The sequence below is a fragment of the Megalops cyprinoides genome, chromosome 21, assembly GCF_013368585.1.
Source record: "Megalops cyprinoides isolate fMegCyp1 chromosome 21, fMegCyp1.pri, whole genome shotgun sequence".
NCBI lineage: Eukaryota > Metazoa > Chordata > Actinopteri > Elopiformes > Megalopidae > Megalops > Megalops cyprinoides.
The window spans coordinates 16,101,923-16,124,829 of record NC_050603.1 but is presented as its reverse complement, the minus strand read 5'-3'; the positions used below and the strand labels follow the sequence as shown (position 1 = coordinate 16,124,829).

The following is a 22,907-nucleotide window of genomic DNA, read 5'->3' as shown; positions in this document are numbered from 1 at the left end:
AGCTGGACATTTACTGAAGATATTAAGGACAAACTGCAGTGTTCCACCTGGGACTGAAGCCTGCAACTCTCCAGTTGGGTGCCTTAACCACTACTCCACACTACTGCCTGTCAGAGCTACATCAGGTCTTGCTTAATGCAGGTATGGACCTGGTTGGGGTGAGTGGTGACCACAGAGACAGGATGGGTTTAAGGTTAGGACCAGGCTGTTAGGGCGGCTCTTACTCAATGATGGCTTCGCGGTCGGCGATGTCCCCGAGCACCATGCGCTGGATGATGCTGTTGTGTTCCTCCTCCGACAGGTTCTTGTGGGACACCAGCGGGGTGTTGTACTTGGTAGCGGGCGAGGGGTCCACGCCCTGCAGCCAGGCGTGGTTCTCGATCTCCTCCAGCGAGGCCCGGCGCTTGGGGTCCCGCTGCAGCATGCGGTTTATGAGGCTGGAGGGCGAGGGCAGAGGGGAGAGCCTGGTCAGACACCACACCAACCCCACCAACCGGGAAACAGCACTGAACCACTCACAAGGACTGCTATGTTTAGTGTGAAACCACCCAGCCCTATGTATGCATGTACAACAGTAGACATTTCCTAGACTTCAGCAAGGCAGTATTATGTGCCATGTGACAGACTGACATATACAAGGAATTTCAATGCTACCAGATTAGAATTCCATTTTAGCCCAGGGCTTTTGCAATAGCGTACAAAGCCTATTTAGGGTCACCCAAGGAGAAACCTGAATACACCCTTAAAATCCCTGCAACACTCAGCTAAGGAAACTTGGTTATGAGATTCATGAAACATTTTGTATATAAGTAACACAAAAAAACCCAATCACAACTGACTGTCATAATATTGAGTAACGTATGTAAAGTGCACTGCAGGTGATCTGAACAGATGCCAATGCCTGCCAAAAGCATACAGACAAGCACATTTAGTTACATCTGGATCCTCTTCCTATCTTCTGGCAGTACGATTAGATTTAGCCAGCTCCCGCCAACTAACCTCTCCAACACTGAACTTCCAGCAGATTGGCTCGCAATCACCAATTACGAGAAGCAGGTCATTAAACCTGTCAGTTTATTCAGAGACTGCAGTAATTACATGGCCACCAGGCTTTTTGCTGCAAAACATGAAGCGTTCTCTCACGGCTATCTTTTGGACGGCTTCTTTTTCCTCCCGTCAGCCTCCCGGCTCTCGCCCGGACCTCCTCAGAGACTAAAATAAGCGGCTTGACTGACAAGTGCAAGCCCCCGATCTCCAGTCTCGGGCTCAGGAACGAAATGGCGGCGGCTTCTTCTCGCGACGCGACGAGACAGAACCGTTTGCATCAGCCAGCCGCTGACAGGACTTCACAGACCGACGTGTCAAGCGCTTCTAAAGGTATCGCCAGCCCCGTCGCTATAGACTGTCTGGGGCTGCATGCAGAAACGATCACTGAGTGCACAGGGGGCGTAAGCGCAGATAAAACCGTACACGTTCCAGTAACGGTCACGGTCAATAACATGAGAATGACATGAATCTGTGCGGCTACCACTCGGTCAGGACTACAGAACAGTATGATTCTTCAGTAAAGAGGTTTTCTTCTCAGAAAAACTAAGAGGCTTTTTAATGCTCTGAAGTTAAGGTTATGAAGGAAATCAGAGGAGGCATACAGATCTCTTCACTGAGTGAACATTAGCTTTTAGCACAGTATCCTGGTATAGCAACATCTTGGCTAAAAATATAACTGCTGAGATTCATCCAGGAAAGTAAAATGACAGGGTCAAAAGAGGCACAACTTCCAGATCTGTACCAGGAAGCAGTAAAAAGGATATTCCAAACTGCCAGTTATTTCCACCTATCAGCTTAATCCCTCAGTCCAAACACTGCCATCAGGATGATTTTAAGGTAAGCTTGCACAAAAACTGTAAAACAATCTTTTGTTCCATCTAGAGTATCTATTCTTAACCATAAAAAAGGACCTAAAAAGGCAGAAAAGGGCTGAGAAGAGAGTGTGTGTGTGTGTGTGTGTGTGTGTGTGTGTACGTGCGCACACGTGCATTGGTATGGACAGATGTACTTGTGTGTAAACAGGGCATTCTGCTCGCCAATTACAGGAATTGTGCTAGTCTGTGATGCACCTGTTATGTATTGCTACTGAGTTATAGTTCTGTGCTTTTTAATACTGAGGCAGAATGTGATGAGCTCAAGACCGATTTCCATTTCCTCCACTATGTAACGGACAATAAAGTTTTCTGAATTTGAATTTGCTGAGCGAAGGCCTCTGTGCGTTTCTGGAGGGGGGCTCGCAGCATCTTGCCTGCTGTCTTGCCACAAACAAACACACACACACACACACACACACTCACACAAACACACAAGGGGGCCTCTGTCAGAGCGCGCGGCCCCCGGCGGACCTGCACCTCCGGCCCTATCTGCAGAACGGCAGCGGGGCCGATAAGGCCCGTCTGCATTTTTTAATAACTGGACCCGTCAGCCCTCATTACGCGCGCCGCGGTGACTGGCGGCGGGATCAACGCGCTCCGCATTTAAAAGCCTGGCCTTTGTCTGGGCCCACCTCGGGCGCTGCTTCTGATTCTCTCAAGTAAATAACCGCGAGGGTGAAAGCGCACAGGCCGAATAAAGCCTCCATTCTGGCCGGTTATGGCTGTTTGTCACCGCGGCATTTAGGAGGAGACAGTCAGCTTGAGATGCTTTAAGAAGAAACGGGGCCGTTTTGTCAAAGGCCGTATTCTCCGGGCATTAGCCAGAGTGCTAAAATATCTCGCCACCGTGTCTAACCGAGCCGAAAATAGCGGGCGACGGCTGTCCACCGTTCACAGTACGTTGTGAAAATGTCACAGATTTTCCATGACAATCCGTTTAGTTTATGTAACGGCCAAGCCACTCTGTGCTGCATATCGCTGTGTGTCCATCTCCCTCTTGTCTTACTCTTCTGAAGAAGATATTTATAGAGCTCTTCTAAGAGTGCTCCTTCCCTCACAGAGGGAGGCAGACTTTGCCTGTGTTTTTCTAACACATGGAGTGGAACAAAACAGGGTTCTTATAGCTCCTGCCAGTGTTCATCCAGCCAGATGCTAACTTCAGTTGTTCAAGTCACATCTTGTCTTGCTGGAGAATAGCTCTCTAATGAAAAACATCTGATTGGAGAGCCGATTTGTTGGTGATTTGTTGGTAGAGCACAGGTACAGGTAAACTTCGCCCTGCTGCGGCTGCACGCTCTGGCAGGACCTGTAAGCCCTGGAGGAGGTTGGGGGGGGGGGGGGGGGGGGTGTCCAGGTGGCAACACGGTCACTATGGCTACAAACACCACAGGCACTGACGTGGGAGAGATGGGAGGGGCAGGAACACCGAACTGGGAGAGCCAGATTCTTGTGACGTGAAGGGGAAAGATCAGCAAGTATGAAATGTATGCGTCTTCTCCTCCGGGGGGAGCCGACCTTATGGGAAGAGCTCCTATCGACATGCGCATGTGTAATTAATGAGCGCCCCCCCAGGCTCAGACAGGGAAGGCTGTCTGGCCCTCTGACTAGACGGCTGGCAAGGCCCGCCCCTTTCTCTGTATAATTCACATTCCGTTACCCAGAAGTCACAAGGCCCGGCTTTCCTGAAAGGCTGTGCGTCAGACATTACCTTTGACTTCCAACCTGGATACCAAGCAAAGGCTGTCTGAACAGGCCCTTTCTTCTGAAACTGCCTACGAATCATGAGATTTCATTTCCTCGACTTGCGCGCTTGTCATCAGCTTGTCTGGGCTGACTTTGCAGCAGGCTGATCTCAGATCAGCGTGGAGAGCGCTGGTATACTACAGTGCGCTCTGGCACGGCATTCCCGTAACTGAACCCGGTCAGGAAGTGGCGAGCACCAGTGACCGCGTGCCGCAGATTTCGGACAACCGGTGCGACAGCCGGATGCAAGGCGCGCATTACAGATTCCGAGCAGCCCACCGTCAGCATCACGCAGGCGGAGAGCGAGCGTCCTGGGAGAGCAAGAGGCGTAGCGTTCAGAAAGCGCTGATGGCGCTTTGGCAGGCAGCTCGCTCTCCACAGAGCTCCTCTGCCCTACATGCTGAGGAAGCTCCCTCAAAAAAAAAAACAAAAAAAAAAAACAACACAGCTCAAACAGACCTGGGAATGAAGTGCCAGGGCCCTGCATTAACCGGCCTGAATTATTAAGATTGGACAGCAAATCCATTTTCATTAAGCAGAGTGCTCGCTGAGGAGCTGAGCGGCCATTTGCATATTCTAACACGGAGAAACACGTTCGGCACGCGAGAGAACCGGCTCTGCAAGTGAGGGAAAACGAAGGCGGTCGCGCCTATGGAACGTAAAGAATGTGTCCTTTCAAATTTGCATCACGCCGGTCAGACTGACATCTTAGGTGAGGGACAGAGTGTCTTCTCTGTCAGCTGTGATGGCTGCTGCTGAGGTTTCCGTCAAGGACGCTCTACACCGGTTGGCTGTTATAAAGTCTGACCTTAACGTAGCTCTTCAGAGATTGGCTACATCAGAGGATACCACTGAATGGGCTCTTCTGACTGGCTTGAGCAGGGTATTCTGGATACTCCACTGGGCTCAGTAAATAACTCCTGGCTCTCCGTTGGGAATGCTCACAGCAGAGGGAGAGGTCAAACGCTTGCCAGCAGCCAATTATCAGGGTACCGACAACCCACCCACGAGGGGACCTAGTTTCAAAGCAAACAAGTAATCTAAAATACAAGCACTTACATATTTTCAAACTGTTGGGAGACGGGTTTCCAGGTCATTGTTCGGCGGCAGAGTTCACGCTAGTGCGTACTTCTGGCGAAACCAGTATCAGCCAAGACCAGCCATGTAATCTTCAAAAGCGTCCTCAATTTACAGAAGTTTATGCATAAACACTTTCGCATCTAACACACCGTACTGCAAATGAAGAAGAAAGATCAGTCCATGGCATAAGCAGGCATCAGCGATTGATTATCACACCGTTGGGCACTGGCTGACTTTGGCAGCTCTCTCAGCGAGCACTGGCGCTCATTAAAATCAAAACGGACGAGCCATTATCGAGGGCCGCAGCCGGCTCGGCGGCAAAAAAACCCCACAAAGCCACGGCCTCGCCAAATTGCTGGCTTGGCATGCTGCTAAACCGAGGCTGCTGATGCAGATTGTCACATTGTGTAACGTTCAAACACACCCAGAGTTAAGCTCCAGCAGCTGAAAGATCTGACAGGAGGTCGCAGACCGACGCCCCGGAACTCAGTCCAGTCAAAGAACAAGTAGTGTGTCTGTTAAAAAAAGGTTCTCCGATGCTTGAAAGCAGGAGAGGGGAAAAGATGGTTTCTGGACAGAGGAAATAAACCAAAAGAGTGTTCTTCTAATGTTCCTCAGACATCAGGCTTCCTGTGGGGAGGAGAGCACAGGAGCCGCAGCCTGGCCCCGTCCGTCAACCTTTCCGCCGTGCTGCTCTCACATAGTCCGAGTGCTCTGGCTTATCTCAGCTGCGTAGCAACCGCGCAGACCCGGCGGTATTTCTATTCAAATGGATGGGCTGATAGCAGAGCGTGAGATGAGTCGATCTCAACGTCGTGATTAACGGGTCTGTGACAACTGTGAAAGCCAAGTGCACGCTCACGGCGTGAGAGCGATGGGTAACGCCTGGCCAATCAGAGATAAAAACCAGGACATGGTGGTAAAAAATCACACTGGAAATGTCAAACAAGCAGAATTTCTCTCACATGTACTCCCTTCTCTCCTGTCCATCACCGTCTGAAAAAGGATTCTAATGCCAGATGCAGGCGTATTTCTACCTCCCTTAATTTCACGGGTGGGGGGGGGCGGGCTGGCAGACACATCCAAGCCCGGGACGTTAATAAGCTCCAGTGGTCCCCGCGAAACAACGGCGGAATCAGGGCAGCGGGCAAAAATAAAACCATCTGTCATGTCCTAACAAGACGCAGACCGCCGCGGATCGACAGCGGCCTGACAGCCCGTCGCGGCGTGGTCACCGCGGAGCAGAACGAGACACAGACGAGCGGAAAGAACCTCTCCCCTGCAATAACGCCTCAAAGAAACAAAAACACAGGACTGAGACGCTCCGCTGCCGCTCCGGGGGTGTCAAAGTGTTTTTTGGATGGGCTTGGTTTCCCTCCCCCCCCCCGCCTTTTTTTTTTTTTTTTTTTTTTTTTATGAGCCTGGCTGGATTTAATCCGCCAAGATTAATCTCCTGATCCCCCTGCTTCTAAAGGCTCACAGAAATTGACTGGATGCAGATAAAGACCCGATGGCAGCCTTCCAGACCGCATGTGTGCCTCCAGACAGGAGGCCTTCAAAGAAAGCAAAACAGGACGGGGGGGGGAGCGCTCTGAATCGTCTAGTCGGGCCTGTTTTCCACCTCTCTGCGTTGCGCGACCCAGGGCTGACCCTGTGGTGGACACGCCCCCTCTCACCTCAATGTCCAGAAGCCGAACCGCTGGCAGGTTCACGTAAAGTACAACAAAACATTTAACAAACCTTCTGCTGGTGCAGACAGACATCCTTCCCTGCCTTCATGGGTATTCTTTTATGGATTGTGCGAGTTTCCTTGTACAGTACAACCTAACAACTAGTTCCAAGCTTACTCTTGGCCCTCAGAGATGTCAGAAACCCGGGTTCTGAAATAATTACCTAATTGCAATTACGATAAACCAGCAGCCCGCCCAATAGATCTGAACGTCCGATCGATGCTTCAGCTGCTAATGTGAATGGAAGCAGCACTGTGGAAAATTCAATAGCTGCTTTTCAGCTCTGCGGCTGTGCAGTTAATGACAGGCACGACGGACGCGCTACAGTACTGGAGGCGATGGCCTGGTGAACACGTGTGCAGAATAACATGGAGGTGACCCTCGACTAAAGAGCTTTGTTTTATGGGCCTTTCTATTTCTGGATTTCTGCAATGAGCTGGCAACTCTCCTCTATCAACACATCCAAGGCTTCGTTGAAACCAGCGGCTGCAAAGAACATCTTAAATAATTGAGAATTTATGCGCCGTTTCACTGAGACTGTGGGCAATCTGACAGACAGACAGGCATCTGTCAGAATCGGCTCTGTGTGCCTTGGTATTTCAAATGAGGCAGGGTGAAATTTCCACGGTGTGTTCTTTGCTAATTCCCAGGTGACGCATGTGACTGCGAAGGCAAAGCGGTGTGTGTGCTGGAGTTGAAAGGTAAATAGGCTATGCAAATGAGCCCTGTGCTGCTGCTGTACCGCTCCCACTGGAGCAGAGAGAGACAGCCCTGGGGACAGGGGCTACGGCTGCCTCTGTGTGTGTACTTTGATGTTTGCACATGTGTTAGAGTGTGTGTGTGTATCTCTGCCTGTGCTTTTGTGTGTGTGCATGCATGTTTGTATACCGTGTGTGTGTGTGTGTGTGTGTGTGTACGTGAATGTATGCGAGTGCGTGCTTGTAAGGGACTTACTCCTTGCAGGCTCCGGAGACGTGCGCAGGTACGGTGTACTTGCAGTCCATGATCATGGTCAGCGTCTCGCTGTCATTGGCCTCTTGGAAGGGAGGCTGGCCACACACCAGCATGAAGAGGATCACACCCAGACTCCAGATATCTGCAGAGACAGACAGAGAGAGAGAGAGAGAGAGAGAGAGGAGAGGGAGCGAGAAAGAGAAGAGGGAGAGAGACAGGTGGAGAAACAGAGACAGAGAGATTCGGTAAATGCAAGGTTACTGTAACACTCAGGGCTTCCGTCACTTTCCCCGGCGTACATGCAGACACAGAGGGCAGATGTCGGCCATTATTATGGTGACAACAGATAGGAAAACAGAGCTTGTGTAACATCCTGTGACTCCGCTGGCTGGCCTTGGCTGGGTGTGCGAGAGACGCTTACATGGTGCTGTGCTGCTCTGCTGCCAGGGCTCGGTCAGGAAGAGGGACGTCACATCGCTGGCCGCTGTGACATTTAGCAGCGAGACTCCTCCGAGCCGGAGCAGGAGAGCGGAGCGGAGGCTGCGTCTTACAGGGCAGAGATGAGGGGGAGAGGAAGCGAGGAACGGCGGCGGGGGGACCGGGGCACTGTGTGTGTAATTGCATTTCCATTCGCCGGACGCCCTCCGTGTTCCTTCGGCGAGGGCTAACGCCTGCCTGCTAACGCCCCATCGGCGGGTTCAGGGCTTATCACCGCGCGGAGCCGCCTAAGACTCACGCCCGCCGGCTCAGTCTGTCCCTCCCTCTAACACGGCGCCCGGTTTACCCCAAAGGCAAGAAACAGTCAAACCCATCACACCCAGAAGCAAAGGCGCTTTAATGTAAGGGGGGGGGGGGGGGGGGGGGGGGGAATCAGGGCTCTGTCCTCATTATGCGGTCAAAGCGCTACTGTGCGATCGGCATCGCGTGCCAAGCGTTGGGGCCATCTCAGTGCATCTCCATTAACAAGAAAACCAAGGTCTTATTTTAGCCTTAAACTCAGTGCCTGTAAATGACAATATTCAGAGAAAAATACATGCATTTTGATAATGGAGAGCTAAGGACAGGCAACTATTCATTCTACTCACAACACAAGGCAGAGAGAGACTGAGAGGCTAATACTGACTTACATTACGTTACACTACATTACATTCATTTAGCAGACGCTCTTATCTAGAGTGACTTCCAGTACAATGTAAATTGCGCTGTGTTGATCTAATTCAGGCCAGCTATAGGATGGCAAAGGAATACATTTAAAAAATACCTTTCTGACAATCGCCAGATTATGGGGACCTTCCCAGCAACATTCTGAGACTATCAGCATTCACAGTAAGGACTGCAGTAAAAATAAACGCACTGGTAAGAGAACACCTATGAATCCACTCTGAACCCCATTTAACCCTGGCACAGCCGACACCACTTTGCAATTCAGCGGCTGAAAGCGGTGATACTGGTGACGTGTGACAGCACAGGGTGGCCTGCACAGCGAAGCGTCCTGGAGTCTGTGAGCACGCAGTCAGGGCGGAGGCACTGCTGCACCCTCAGTGTGGAGACTGCAGCCGTGCAGAGGGAGTCAGCGCGCTCACTGGCCGCTTGCACGGACAGCCACATACGGCTCCAACCCACAGATCTCATTGACCGCGCACTGCACACAGAGATGTCTGTCCACCAAATGCACATCACATCCATTGAAACAACTGTACTCAAGCGTCATACAGGGTAACCGGTTCCCCCTACACTACTAAAGTAGCATGCATACCACTAAAATAACTGAGATACAGCACAATATGCAAAAGAGTGCCACCCAGGATTGGAATACAAGACTCCCTGGTGCGGGGATTTAAGCCCACGACCCTGTGGCATACAGTCCAGAGGCCCATCATCCCTGCCTCTGACATGGGTTAAACCCTCCCTGAGGTTAAGCTGTTATTATGGCACAAATTAAAGAGCGGCTCCACGGAGCGCTGCCGATGCCGGGGGGAGATGAGCTGCAGCACTGACAGTGAGTGTTGCTGTGGCTGACATATTTGCACTGGCTGCCTGGGGAAGCAGCGCCAGTCGTCTCCTCCGATTCCATCCCGGCGTGGTGCAGAGCAGCGGGCAGCTCCAGCATACACACACACACACACAAACACAGACGCGCACACAGAACCATACACACGCACACAGAACTATACACACGCACACAGAACCATACACACACACACACACAGAGGACCCCACACACACACAGACGCGCACGCGCACGTGCACACAGAACCATACACACACACAGACACACACACACACACACACACACACACACACACACACAGAGAGGACCCCACACACACACACACACACACACACACACACACACACACACACACACACACACACACACACAGAGGACCCCACACACACACACACACACACACACACAGAGGACCCCACACACACACACACACACACACACACACACACACACACACACACACACACACACACACACACACACAGAGGACCCCACACACACACACACACACACACACACACACACACACACACACACACACACACACACACACACACACACACAGAACCATACACACACACACACACGCGCGTACACACACACATATGCATGCCTGCATGCACATAGCTACACGCAAACACACACGTGTACGCACATGCGCTTTTGCCAAGTCCTCCGCCGGGTGCCACCCAGTAACCAGGAGAAAGAGAGCGCGAAAGCGCTGCCCTTTTTAAGGACACCGCGGGCACTCAAATCTGCCTGCCTCTCCTTTAATTTTGAATGACTGCAGCAGAGGTGCTTCTGCCTGCTGCCGCCCCTCCCCTCTCTCTCCAGCGGCCCCCCGGGGGGCCCTCTTCCCACGCCCGTGCCCCTCTCCCCGTCCCTCCATCAGAGCCGCGGCGCCCCGCCGTCACGTCCCGGCTTCGCCCCCGCGCGGCCCCACGCTGCGAGATTAACTCCGGCCTCCGTCACGTTAATCGGGTGCAGACGCTCCCGTTTCCGTCCCCCACCGGGTCACTCCCTGCTGGCTTGCAAAATGCTCAGGCTTTAATTATGCAACAGAATGGCGCAACACGTCAAATGTGTTGACCCAAGCCGTCCATGCCGATAGCACCTTAACCACAAAATTCTGCTTCCTCTTTCCTCTGAGCTGGCTGAGGTTGAATACATTTACACACATTCCAGTACCCATGCCAAACAGCACCCCACACCCCAGGCGTATCACATTACATTATTGTCATTTATCAGACGCTCTTAGACAGAGCAACTAACATAGGTTGCAATGTTATCCGTTTATACAGCTGGATATTTATTGAGGCAATTGTGGTACCTTGCGCAATTGTAAAAGTACCTTGCCCAAGTGTACAACAGCAGTGCCCCAGCGGGGAATTGAACCAGCAACCTTTTGGTTACCAATCCTGCTCCTTACCGCTACACCAACACACACAAGGGGATAAAATGGCAGCTGGATCAGCATAAGCAACTCAATGCACTGCGATCTTCATTCACTTCACATGTCCTGGCAGGACGGATGATGTTATTAATGAGGCGTTAATTAAGCGCGTACGAGCGCCGCTCCAGGGAGGCTGGCCTGCGGTGTCCGGACTGCTCCTCTCCGCTATACCCGTCAGGTTGGGGGCGAGGATCTTGAGCGTCTGTGACCGTGTTGCAGCAGCGGGTGATGGGGGGGGGGGCTCACCTGTTTACGGCCCCGCTGCGCCGGCGCTTTGGTTCCCGCGGCCGCCGCTGGCACTGCCCGGCGGCACCGTGCCCGTGCTGCCGAGCAGCTGGCGCCTGGCCAGGCCGGGCTGTGCGCTCCTCGGGCGACCACTCCCCTCTATCTGCCAGCCCAGCCCCACTCACCCGCGAGCTGGGGTCTCCAAGCACGACCATGCTACATTACATTACTGGCATTTAGCAGACGCTCTTATCCAGAGCGACTTACATCCATTACAGGTTTTTACAATGCTATCCATTTATACAGCTGGATATTTACTGGGGCAATATTTGGGTTAAGTGCTTTGCCTGAGGATACAGCAGCAGTGCCCCCGTGGGGAATCGAACCTGCAACCTTTCGGTTACAAGTCGTGCTCTGTAACCGCTATGCTACACTGCCATCCACGTGAGGCTCAAACAGCCAGAATGAGGCTCGGCCATTTCTCCCTGACACTTAGAAGTCCTGTTTCTGCAAACACACAGCCCCACAGAGGTCAACCCGAGCACAGCTCTGTGTCAGATAACCCCTTAGAGATAAAAGAAATACACCACCAAAGGAGAAATAAGCTGATCCCCTTCCAGCCCGAAACACCCGCACGAACGGCTTTACCGTACTGCGGAGTGTGACCCGGGAAGGCCCGAGGCAGGCCTCCATCACAGCCCGCCGTCTGACACATTAGAGGAATTAAGCTGCGCGATGTCAGCCGGCACGGGCCTAAACAACAGGGGATTAATGTTTGAAACGGGAGCCCTGAGCAGGGCTCGCATCCATCCACGGGCCGGGAGCTTCCCACGCAGCGCAACAATAGCCCTGCCGGGCCCGGCGCTATAGATAGCAGCAGACGCTGACCCACTTTTGCTGGCCAGCTGCTGCGAGCGCTGCCGTCCTGCTGCCCAGCACCCACACGCGTCTGACCGGGCCTACCTTCCACCCAGGGGCTCTCCTAAAGCTGCCTCTACATCAGACTGCGTTACACCGTGTGATCCACCCGCAGTAGCAGCGGTTCTATACCAAGGCGTACGATGCCTATGATTTCATATGCTTCATATGCAGGGGGGAGATGGATGCTGGAGAAAGTGGGGGGAGAGCACCCCAGGCTCTGAGTGACAGCTACAGCATCCCACCCCAGGCCCCGAACCCGCAGTCCTGCAGTCTCAGCACGCTGCTCCATCACCGTGCTGCACCTCTGATTGCTGGAACACGAAAAGTGGAAGTGAATGAGGGACATGTAGCGCCTGGAAATTCTTTAAAGCTCGACAGGATAAACCCCTAACCATGGATAGAGGCTTTAACTCCTCCCTGCCCTGCTCTTTTAGGTGGAAGATCTAGCCTGTGTGGCTCAAGGCCTCATCCAAAGCATTAGCAACTTTACAGCAGACGACAGACACCTGCAGATGTACAGCATTAATATAGTGATATTCACTTATTCAATTACCGATTCATATGGAGAATATTCACCAAAGCACAGGAACAATCTGCTGGCATGAGCCTCGTCATCAGCATTTCTTCAGAAGACGTGCCACAGAATTTCCGTCTGCAACTGATGCTCTTTGTCTCTGAAGTGAACCCTGCCACTCTCCTGCCACTCTCCTCATGACAGAGTTCTGGCACGGGGGTGTGCACCCAACACCACGCCGGAGCTCCGAAACCCGAGCTCCGCGCAAGACAGAGGAAACAGGAGACCGAAGACCAGGTCAGTCGCGCATACGGGAATAAATCAGGCGTGGGGCGCGCACAGACACTCGCGGCGGCCCGGCGTGCGGCCCGTTTTGAAGTGACGCTCGGCTCTTCAGAACCGATCTCGCTAATGTGCTCGACGCGCAAGTCGGACGGGAGCTTCTCATTGGCTCGGGATTCGTCTTGGCTGGCTCGGCTGAGAAACTGCAGCAGGGATCGTGCTGATGTGCCATTTCGGCCAGCAGAGGAACGGGAGCAGCACTGTGCATGAGCTAAAGACCATGCGCACGCACACGTATACGCATGCTTTCAATGTTACTCATCATGCATGAAATCGCACAATACAATTTCAAGGAAGACAACAGAAAAGGCAAATGTAAAGAACAGCAGTCATAACTCTCATAAATGTACACCTCACAAAACAATGACCAAAAACATGTATTAAAATCCCTGCCATCCAATGCTACCATAGCATTGTTGGAGACAATGCAGAGCAACTCCCTTGAATTCCATGAATTCCAAGTGATATGACAAGACTGTCGTTATTTTTATTGTGATTCACTACTGTTATGACTATGCTCATGACAACGATGATGTTGGCAATTATTACAGCAGCGGTTGCGGTTGCTGCAGCTGTTTTGGTTACGGTTGCCAGTAAGGAATATATACAGTGCTTTTAAAATACGGCTTCTTTTTCAATTAGTCAAAAACACTGTGGAAGGACAATCAATTCAGACACAGTGGGATGCCACTAGAGAGGAGCACTGCTGCTGGGGTCAATACGATATTACAAGCACAGCTGAGAAGACTTCACGCTTAGCAAACAGAGGTCTTTAAATATGGGCCACAGAGATCTACACCCACACTGGCCTGGACCAGATCAACCCTCAGCAGCGTGACCTAATACTGCCATGCAGTGAGTGTACAGCAGAGCCCTGCACAGTGATGGCTGTGTACAGTCCTACACTGTTATAGTTTATAGTATATAGTATATAGCAGCATTTCCTAAACCTCTCCTGGAGGACCACTTGTCCTGCATGTTTTAGATCTCTCCCTGCTCCGACACAGCTTATTCAAATGATCAACTCGTTATGAACTCCTGAAGCTGCTTAATAACAAACTGATCATTTAAATCAGCTGTGGAGCAGGGAGAGATATAAAACATGCAGGACAAGGGTTCCTCCAGGAGAGGTTTGGGAAACGCTGGTATATAGTATATACTATATATGTTATAGTGTACCCTAGTACCATACAACACAATGGTGCCCTGCCCTTTCACAAAACAACACCAGTGTTGTTGTTATGACAGAGATGCGATGGTAACATTTTATTCTTTAAAGTCTTGAGGTTTCTAAAGATTCCTTTGGGTGATTGGCATTTAATCAAAAAAAAAATTGTGATGACAACCACAGTAGCTTCTGTTTCTGTTGAGTGAAGGATATTGCAAACAGTGCAAAGCTTTGGATGTGGCAGATTTCGAGCTGAACGTGTAAAATGAGTGGCCTTTGCTTAGGGGTAGCCAGGGGGTCATGTAGTGAGGTACCCATTCTACTTTCCCAATCGTTTCAGCTGAGACTGCAAAAATACCAGCAAAAACAGGAAAAGGAGCAAAACAACAACCAAATGCATATTAAAAAACCATCTAGACCAAACTGCCATTAAAACAAAGTATTACCATTACTTTAAATGGCATAGCAAATGCACTTATTCAGGGTGACTTGCACAGGTATTGTTAAAGGCTTTTAAACTCTATGCCTTTTTAAAGATATTCCTAATGTCTGTCATGTGCAGTACCTTTTTACTAGGTATAACAGTAGTCCTACCCGGGGTTAGATCTGGTCCAAGTCCCTGATCACTTTTTAAAACCACCAAACATCCAATCAGACTTGATACCTCACCAAGAATCATTACTGCATATAAAGACCAAGCTAATCATCATCAGAACCATGCTCCATCTGTTTGACAGACAGCCGAGAGACGTCTTACCAGCGTGAAGAGGCTTTGAGACCATAGGCCTACACCCTTGACTGTAGGCTGACTACCTTACATTGCAACATCAGGTCCCTCTCTCTTCAGACCCGCAATGGAAAAAAAAACAATCAGAAACTAAAAGCAGACCAGGTCCTGGGAAGCCAACGGACCACAGTGAGGTTCGTGATCATAATATCAAAAATATTATTCTGAATCTAGAAACACAGAAAAGTACAGCTAGGCTCTGGATGACATCTGTCACGCTGGGGGACTGGAAAAAGACAGAAAAGAAAGCAAAAGTTTGACTGAGGAAGGGATGCATTTTACAAGCATTAATGGCAATCAAGCGCATCAGTCACCATCGGCTCCTGAAAGAAAACGGGAAAGAGTTCAAACTGAAGGAGTTCACGGCAGGCTTCCTCTGCCTGTCTCTCAGCACGCTCATTGTTATTCTGCATAAAGGCGTTTTTTTCCCCCCTCCTTCATCAGAATTACTATGACCCAAATTACAAAAGCTCCCTCATTCAAATGAAGCAAAAAAAATAAATAAATAAATGAAAACAATGAAGCGTGCAGATTGGCTGGAACACATCCACCCGGCTAAGTATGAGACATCAAAGTGCTTCCGACAAACAAACAAAAAAAACTAGGTTAATGTTTTACCCTTCAAAGCCTCTTAAACTATTTTAATTACGTGGAGCGATTCATTGGGTCTGTCGAACAGTTCGCTCCATGAGCAATCCTCTGAAAGACCTTGTGGACACAGCATTATTTCACAGGAGAGCCGTGTTGGTGCCCTCTGTGAAGGTAGGGCTGCGATGTTCGGCAGTAGCCAGTACTTTAGTATTTTAGGGTCAAGTGATCGGTAACCCATGAGTCTTGGATTTTGCTATAAAGACAAAATAACAATACCAAAAAACACCTTAAGGCTTTGGTATGTGTGCTGAGTTTGTGAAGTCTTCCCCCTCCCCATGGACCAGAAATAACAAAAATCAGCCAAGTGAAATACTGACCTTGACTTGAAAATGCTTAGTTTCTCTCTAAACATCATGAGTAGAATGACACTGGGTTCATGGTGACTTTCCAGAATAACTCACATTTGAGAGGTTGTCAGACACTGCATCAGCTTCCAGGTTTAATTCCAAATTCACTTCCACCATCACCCTGTGAGCCGTGCAGAACCTTAATAACCCCCCCCCCCCCCCCCCCCCCCCCCCATGCACCTTTAATTCCTCTCCAGCAAAATCCAAAATGCACCATTTTTCCAAGCTTCGGACAAATAACTAAAATGACGGACGTTCTACAAAGTAAAACTAAAATTCTTTGAATAACTAAAGAAGACTGGAAAAACCTGTACAAGAACCAAGAAATCATTTGATTTTTTCATACAGTGTTGCACCTGTGTTCATTCAAAGCACTGCAGACAGCCACTCTGGTGAGATTAAAGAACCGCACAGTCCTCACCAAACTGCCATTTTTCTTCAAATTTGTATGGTGTGGCAGTTTAACACAAAATGTGTATTCCTACCCTAGCATCAGCCTCCAACTCAGGGGTCAAGAACACTGAAGAATTTACTCACTGAGATAGAAGAACTGAAATTAAAAATAACACCTTGTTGAGCTCACAAAACAACACACACACACACACAGAAGAAAAAATAGATAATCTTGAATAATTCAGAACAATCTAATTCACTTCAATGGAACCACACCCTAAAAGACTCGCCCCAGAAGGCATGAAGAAAAGTGTTCTGACTGCACTTGTAAAAGCTTTCTTTGGCAGGGAAGCCTTTATGTTTTCTCCCAGTGTGTAGATTTACAAACACAACTCATTGGTATTCTGAGTTCAGATGTAGTTAGCTAGCTACTGTGTTCACATGTCAAATTATGTTTCATGATTTGACCTATTAAGCTCCATTCTGTCACAAAGCCACACATCTTTTCCATAGCTGAGCACTGGGACACACCCCTATTTGCCAGGCGGTGTTAGAGCCAGCATGATGACAGATGTATCAGTCAGGCACTAATAGTCATCATCACTGTAGAGATTTCGGGGGAATGGAATGACAGAAAGTTCCGGATCAATGATATCTTAGCAACCGCGACCTGCGTTCTTCAACGGGTCCCTCCCCGGGCTAAAGCCCTAACATTACTGCAGCGGCTACACGGCAATCATCGCTGCCACCATCACCGCCATCCGGGGCAGGGACCCGGGAGCGGCTAATTACTCTGCAAACCGGCCATCTGCTCGCCTAACATCACCAGAGCAGAGAGCTGAGGACAGGCTTTAGATTGACTCCCAAAAATATACGCAAGCTCCCTCTACATTACTGGGCCGGAGTGGGGAGTTTATTCCACCGCTATCCCTGATCAGGGAGAATCGCAGCACACCCTCCGCAGAACGGGGCCCCCCGGGTGCCACACCGTCGCTCCGGACGCACGCCGACTGCCTCGCGGGCGTTACCATGGAGACGCCAATCCTGGCCATTATCTCTGCCCGCAGAAAGGAACCTGGGGAGGCATTGTTCTGAGCCGACGGTAGGGCCCGTCTCTCACGGAGAGAGAGAGAGAGAGAGAGAAGGTGGAGAGGAACAATGTTCTTCCTCTCTCTCTCTGCGGGACGCCGGTAGAGGGACGCGCTCTGTCTCTCTACCGTGGCAGACCGCGCCGCGCGTGCTGCAGAGATGGAGTAATTAGCGATTTGGGGAATTCGTCATCATGGCAACGTCTCCACCACAGCGTGCCAACTTATTTACCCATCCCAAGCAAGGAGGAAAACAAAACGCAAAAAAAAACTGCTGCTGAACGCTGCGAGATACTTAATACCAAATTATTACCAACTCTTTTTTTCAGCCTCGATTGGAAACAAGGGCACAGCTGCACGCATTTGACAAGAAAAGACCTTCTGGTATATATCCTGGTATATTTGATGCCGTTTCTAAGTCAGCTAAATTACAATAATGGATATACTACAGCAGCTCGGTACAGAGGTGCAAACCTTCAAAGGTTTCCCACCCTCTCACCATACTCTGCTGCTTTGCTACAGGTGATGCATCGAGCACGGACTGACAGGCTGGCTACAGAAGCTCAAAGAAACTTCCCCATTCCCATGCAATGCTGGGAATGCCGGGCGGACGCACTTGCGTCCGGGCTCCGTATTATGCAGACCATTTAAGACAATCAGATTGGGGGCATGAGGGCATAGTGAGTTCACCACAAACAAGAATCCCATCATACAACACTCAGGTCCACACATTCCGAGGTAACTCCTAAAATGCAGCACCCCCCAAGGTCAGCACGCCATCACTGGACAAAAATACCCTACACTGCAACGCTGTCGTACCCATGGCTACAGAGTGATCAGACCCGAACTATAACTATAACTATAACTATAACAGCCAAGCACTGTATTCCAGTTTGAAGTTAGTAAATGTATAGCCCCAACCACTGAAACGTACATGTTTTGCAACAGAGCAGGTCTGTCAGGTTAACCTTCATCTTTTTTAGATTACACATAATGTTTATTATTCTTCCATATTATCCTCCATGCTATCTTCCTTTAGATAGACATTATTTAAATACAATGCATCCTAAGCGTTACACTCTGCTCTCTCGTGACTCGCCTTAAGAGCGTTAGCCTCACAGGGTTTGGGCAGGTAACTTGCGATAAAAGCGTGCCGGCTTCCCATTAAAATTCCGGCTGAACCTTTACGTCCCAGCGTCAGTGACGAATGCAATTACGCCAGGCTTATTCGACCAGGTAGTTCTGAGAACTACTCTTCTGCAAGAACAAGCCAGAGGGAGAAGGTCCTCTTTCCATAAACTGGGTCCAACGACTATGTATTTATTATTATTACTGTATTATTTCCACTACATTATTATAATATTGTTTATTATTACTACTATGTGTATTTATTGATTAATCTAATAGTTACTAGTTAAACTAAATTTACAGGACGGTAAATACTGATATACTGACTGCATTATGAAGAAGGTGCCTTAGAGACAAAACGCATAGTAACACAGTAATACTGTGAATACTTTGCACACAATGTAGAATGTTGTTTAATTTGACAGTGTGTCAGGGTGTTTAGGGAATGCATGGTCAGGGTTTCTCTGTCTATATAAATGCTAGGCAGCCCACCTATCCATGTTTTTAACACCTTCTAGTCCGAAAATGGATAAAATGACATGCAAAGTAACTGTCATTATTTTAAATGACCACTTATACCATATTGCCACCCCTGTGCTGCACACCCACAAGGAATCAGGACAGCTCAAAACCAAGAACCCAGTGCAGTTGTTAGATGGGGATTATCAAATCTTGCAACGGGCGTGTGGCATAGTGGTAAGGATCAGGGCTTGTAACTGAAAGGTTACTTGTTCGATTCCTCACTAGGGCACTGCTGCCATACCCATGGGCAAGGTACTTAACCCCAAGTACATACCCAGCTGTATTAATGGATAATGAAAATTGTAACCTATGTAAGTCCCTCTGGATAAGAGTGTCTGCTAAAGGCCAGTAATGTAATGTAATGTAAATAGGCTGGGGATTCCAACCTATGACATGACAGTGGTCCACGCTGGCCACACCCACTCAGATAAAGATTGGCTCTGCAGGTATGGATGGGTCCATCTCTCTGGTTTGTAGAGGCCCATTTCGTACTATAGCCACACTCACTGGAACACAGGTGGGCTACTTGTACCTTGTATGAGCAGGCCGGTCCAGTTTATTCTAGTCAGTTTATGTCTGCGCAGCCAGGAATCCGGCCAGTCTGCTCGCCTGCCGCACGGTCATTAGTAGACGCTCGCACAACTCAATCAGCTGCCCGGCCACAAGGGAATGGCGCTTTGTTCGGTTTCTGTACATGGTCTCTGTAAGTCTGTTAGTCTCTGTTAGTCTATGGTCTATTGATTACCCAATTAGTGTCTTCATTTGTGGGCATCATCAAAATGCAGGTGATAAACAGCCTGAAGTCTCCAAAATGTTGAAGTCCAGCAAAACCAATTCCCACAAACCCACGTGCCGCAGCCATAGATTAATTCCAGTTTACTTCCACAACAAAGCAGCATTTCATAAATTACATAAATTAACAAAAACCGCTGCTGTTCATGGCTACAGATGTCATGTTAGATGCGCCCGCGCGGAGAAGCCCGGGGGTACTATTAAAAGCAGATGACTCGGGTTCCCAAAAACAGAACTCTGACAAAAAAAAAAGAAAGAAAGAAAGAAAAAAAAACAGAGACCCAAATATTCAGAGAGCATCCAGTCACGCTGTACAGCCCTCAGCCAGAATCATCTATTTATTGCCGGAGTGGCTCAGGGCCTGTTGGTGCGAGCTGTCGGTGGTGTTTGAGCGGTCCCACACATGGTTTATTTATAGAAAGAGGCTGTCTTTTCCGCGTGGCGGAAAGCAGGCCTCGGCTGTCAGCCCGAGCGCACAGCCGCAGCTGCAGGAAAGCTCTTACAATTCCCAGATGCCGCGCGCGAGCACTGCGGCCCCTCTGTTAAGGAGAGGCGGGGGGAGAGAATTAAAAAAAAAAAAAAGAAGCAACTCTACCAAATATCTATGCGCGTTCATTCAGCTGCGGGGATGTCTTGCTGTGGTGCCCCGTCTCTGATGTTTTGGCTGCGAGACGGATGATTCAGGATTTTCGGGACGGACATCGCCCGGGTTCAGTTCGGGATGCCGGCCAAACCGTCTGGACAGGCCGTGGGCGCGCCATGGCAACGGTGTGCGGGGTCATCCCCGATTCATTCAGTCCAGGTTGCGGAGCCGCGGCTCCTGCAGTGTAACGGCTTTAAAGACAAGAGGCACACTGGGCTGAGGGACGCACACAACGGCTCATCGCCATCTGTAGCAGCTGCCATTATACGAACTGCACTCGTGTTCTCTCTCATCTGAATCTCATTGGTCCAGGGTAAAGGATGAAATAGCGCCTTGTGAATGGGCTGGACAGCAACCCTCTCCTGCTGCTCCATCGCTCTCCACATCAGTCAGAGTACTAGTAACAGTACTTGTATAACCCAATAACGATTACACTTGTGCTCATATCTATAACAGTAGTCTCAGCAATGTGAATGGCCAACGTGGCAGTGTCCGCGACGTGTGAATAACGTCTGAAGGCGTTCCCTGGAGCAGCCGGTCTCCAAGGCGCGGCAGATGAAGTGGACTCTGACCCCGTCTGCCTGGGCCGTCCTCTGAACTTCATTCAGCAAGCCTTGGGAACACAAAGAAAGCCCGGAGCAGCGCTTAAGTGGTTTTTAAAGCAGTCCCTTAAGCACAGAAACAGCCACGTCCTTACCGCCACGTTCCAAGGCGGCAAACAGCGCACCTGCAAGCTGGTGTCCGCCTACGACGCCGACACGCCCACCGCTGAGACCCCGCCCCTCCGCAGACCCGCCAATCAACCTCGCGCTGGCTCGCTCAGCTGGCAGCCCCCAGGTAGTTTGTGACCGAATCGGTCAGGCTGCAAATTGAGCCGCCGTGGCCGCCGAAGGATGGCGTCAAGAAGGACCATGGGTAATTTGCTCTGCACAAAAGCGAAGCCTGTAAATAAATAAATAAATAAAGGAACAAACCACGAGGGGGGAGGGGGAGAAAAACAGAAAAGGAGGATTGTGTGTACGTATGCTGAAGAGAGAGAGAGAGCCGCTCCTTTCTTATTTCATGCCTCCCGGGTGGAGAGCGCCGGCCCTGACGCCGACGCCGACTCCGCTCTGCTCTTTCCATTACTCTTTCATTTAGAGAGCCGCGGCGGCAGGACCCAGGCCGGGTGGAGGGGTGAGGAGCACCCCCCCCCCCTGCACCCCCCACACCCCCCGCACCCCCCACACCCCCCACACCCCCCACACCCCGCTCCATCTAACATTTCATAACACGGCCGAAACCCCATTCTGCTACGGGGGCCCGTATTTGATTTCACATTCCTAATGGCAATATCGAGGGTTTTGGCGGGTCTGTGTTCTGCGGAGCGATGCCGCGTACAGGCACTCAGACAGGGAGAGAAGGAGGGAGGGAGAGAGGGAGGGGGGCAGAAAGGCCGAGGGAAAGAGAGAGAGCGGTGGGGGGGGGGTTGAACGAGCAGGTCACAGGTTACAGATGCGATCCAAGAGGATTAAGCTCACAGCGAAGCAGGCACAGCTTCCTGTTCACACAAGCATGCGGCGTTCGGTATAATAAATAGCCAGCGTGGGTGTGTGCACGTTCAATCATCTGATTTCATCTATCAAGCCGCCTCGGTGCCGATTCCTGCACAATAAGCAGTATGGCGAAAGCCGCCGGGCTGAAGAGTGATTGCTGGAAGCGGCATGGTTACAGTGGAAGGAGCACGGGCTCCGTGGTATTAGCATTCTGATCGTTACTCGCTCTGGTCTCAGGCAGTGCCGTGGTCAGCCCTCTCTGGGGTTCTGTAACAACACTGTCTCCACAGAGCGGAGCGCGGCAGGAAGACAAACACCACCACCTCCTGCGTCGCATTCCTGAAAACGTGTTCCTGCCCGGCGCCTCCGTACATACACACGCATATACACGTGTGCATTCTTCAGAGGTACGCACACGCAAGCTTACCTCGGCATGAGCGTCGCGCCACGCCCGGCAGCAGACCTACACACATACAAACACGAACGCCCTGGGAACACCGTGACTCCTTACACACGAACACACACCCGTCCCTCTCAATCCTGCCCTGCCCTGATCTCAGATCAGCCCGTTCTTGGCTCGAGACGGCGGTGGTGGGGGATGACTCATCAGAGCGCAAAACAAGGTTAATAAACACGTTCTGAGATGGAAATCCATGAATGAACAGGAGGCTGGGAACTGAGAGTCTGCCAGCAGTTGTACGCGCATTCCTCCCACGCTTCCACATAGCTTCGGAGGAGAAAGGCAGCTGCCCCCCCCCCATGCTTCGCGCTGCTCTGTGACGGGCTGGAATCTCACCCCCCCCCCTCCCCCCACACAGATCCCCCCTGCCGAGACCGCGTGAGATCCGCCGCCCGTCACCTGCCGTTCGCTCCCGCGCTGGGACTCTTCGCCCCGCCCCCCCCTCGACGGGGTCTGCCTTTCATCTCCGAAACGCGCGCTTCCTGCCTGGGAGCTCGG

General features: G+C 50.6%; 1 protein-coding gene across 1 annotated transcript in view; it reads right to left on the bottom strand.

Annotated features, from left to right (window-relative positions):
- LOC118769283 (SNF-related serine/threonine-protein kinase-like) overlaps window positions 1–22,907 on the bottom strand; it is a 37,124-nt gene that overhangs the window by 5,581 nt on the left and 8,636 nt on the right. Inside the window, exons 3-4 of the mRNA XM_036516329.1 lie at window positions 7,430–7,571; window positions 225–437 (exon numbers count right to left, since the gene is read on the bottom strand). Of these exons, the coding sequence (XP_036372222.1) occupies window positions 225–437; window positions 7,430–7,571 (355 nt within the window). The remainder of the gene's footprint in view (window positions 1–224; window positions 438–7,429; window positions 7,572–22,907) is intronic.